General features: G+C 31.7%; 1 protein-coding gene across 1 annotated transcript in view; it reads right to left on the bottom strand.

Annotated features, from left to right (window-relative positions):
* The window catches only part of LOC106459126 (ubiquinone biosynthesis protein COQ9, mitochondrial-like), a 15,459-nt gene that overhangs the window by 7,905 nt on the left and 5,653 nt on the right, over positions 1 to 1,901 (bottom strand). Inside the window, exon 2 of the mRNA XM_022385558.1 lies at positions 128 to 313. Within this exon, the coding sequence (XP_022241266.1) occupies positions 128 to 313 (186 nt within the window). The remainder of the gene's footprint in view (positions 1 to 127; positions 314 to 1,901) is intronic.

Here is a 1,901-nt window from a genome sequence, read left to right as displayed (position 1 = left end):
CTCAGTAATGGGTAATCAAAGTGGAAAACTAAAACATTCTTAATCGGTAAAACATGGTTGATACTAAATGTACACATGACAATTAAGTACATCAGAAATATTTCAAATATGTTAAGTCATTACTTACATCTACACTTTTATCACCAGCATAAAACCAGATAGTATCCACCAGATCCAATAAGTTACTCAATGCTGTTGGAACATTTTGTGGTAGAGACATAATGGCTAAAGCCTGTGAGAGAGAATAAAAAAACTTATTCTGAATGACATAAATATTACTACTTAAAGAACAGAACAACTCAAAATTAATTTCCTTGGGTAAAAGGTTGGTTCAATAATATAAAAAAAACACAGACCTTCTGTGCATACTGGAAATTAAATTAAGTTAAAAAGGGCTTAGCTGAGAAAACAAATATTTTAAGGTCCTCATGAGCCTCTTAGTCAAGTTACCTAATCAACTTTTTCTATTAAAAAACCATAACCAAACACTTCAAAAACAGCAAAACAATTCCTTCATTATACTGTTCCTTACTTTTTCACATTTATGCAATTTCTCCTAATAAATCATCATTTAAAATTATTAACTTCAATATCTTAGTTATATTTATTTTCAAATTAAAAATTCAATTGAAATTTCGTCTATATTACATATGCATATACAGGGTGGGGAAAGAGTGACAGTTGTATAACTTAAAACAGTTATTTCCTAACTGTTACTCTGAAACAAACAATAACACAGGCCTGCAACGGTTTTATTGTCTTGAAATTTTTACATGGTCTACATTAATTCTTGTACACTGAAGTTGAACATGATATTTCTTTTTCTTTTTCATGTACACATTTTTCACAAGACATCATATGTACTTTTACTTAAGTAAATCATTTTCATTGAAATCGGGTCACGTTTTTTTTATGCTTGACAACCACTGGCTATAGATTTCTCTAGACCAATTGCAACGTGAGAGTCTTATCAATTTGTTTTAGATCCTACGAGAAACACACAACTAGTATATAAATGGTTAACAGGCCATATCACGTGTCATTTCTGGACAGTATTTATTTGTGCGTGCACTTCAACATTATTTTTCTATTTTCAATATTATTTATTTGTCACTATGGTAACAAGAGCTTATGTAAATGACCCAAACATATTCTGTTATATTTGTGGTAAATTTGTTGTAAAGAAACAAAGGCAAAACATTACAGAATTTGTAAAAAAAAGTGTATTACCCATATTTTGGAACAAAATTTGGGGACCAAGACAAATCATGGGCTTCACACAAAGTTTGCACCACTTGTGTCGAAGAGTTGAGACAATGGACTAAAAATAAAAAAAGTCTTTGCCTTTTGAAATTCCAATGGTCTAGCACGAGAGAAAAAACCACGGAGATCACTGTAATTTTTGCTCATGTAACGTGCAAAAATACAACATTCGAAATACAAAGGAAATTGCTTATCCAAACCCTCAATCTCCTATAAGACCCATTGCTCATGGACCTGATGTACAACAAGGACCCAAGTTACGAAAATATTGTCAATAACATACTCGATAAATTCAAACAATTTGGTCGTAATATAACCTTGAAAGTTCATTTCTTACACTCACATATTGACTATTTCCCTGAAAATATTGGTGCTGTCACGAAAGAATAAGGAGAAAGGTTTCATCAATACACAGGAAAATGGAGAGGAAGTATCAGGGAAAGTGGAACATCAGCAAGATGGCTGAATACTGCTGGTCATTAAAACGAGAAGCTCCAGACAAAATCCATAAAAGAAAGACCACAACACGTAGTTTTGAGACTAAAAAAGATGTAGATTTCATGAAAAAAATCAGGATGAATGAGGATGTATATTCGTTTGACATCAGTGTTCTTCCCTTTTTTTTAGTTTGTTTGTAT

This window comes from Limulus polyphemus, unplaced genomic scaffold (genome assembly GCF_000517525.1).
Source record: "Limulus polyphemus unplaced genomic scaffold, Limulus_polyphemus-2.1.2 Scaffold564, whole genome shotgun sequence".
In the NCBI taxonomy this organism is placed as follows: Eukaryota; Metazoa; Arthropoda; class Merostomata; order Xiphosura; family Limulidae; genus Limulus; species Limulus polyphemus.
This window is presented reverse-complemented; position numbering and strand designations above follow the sequence as displayed.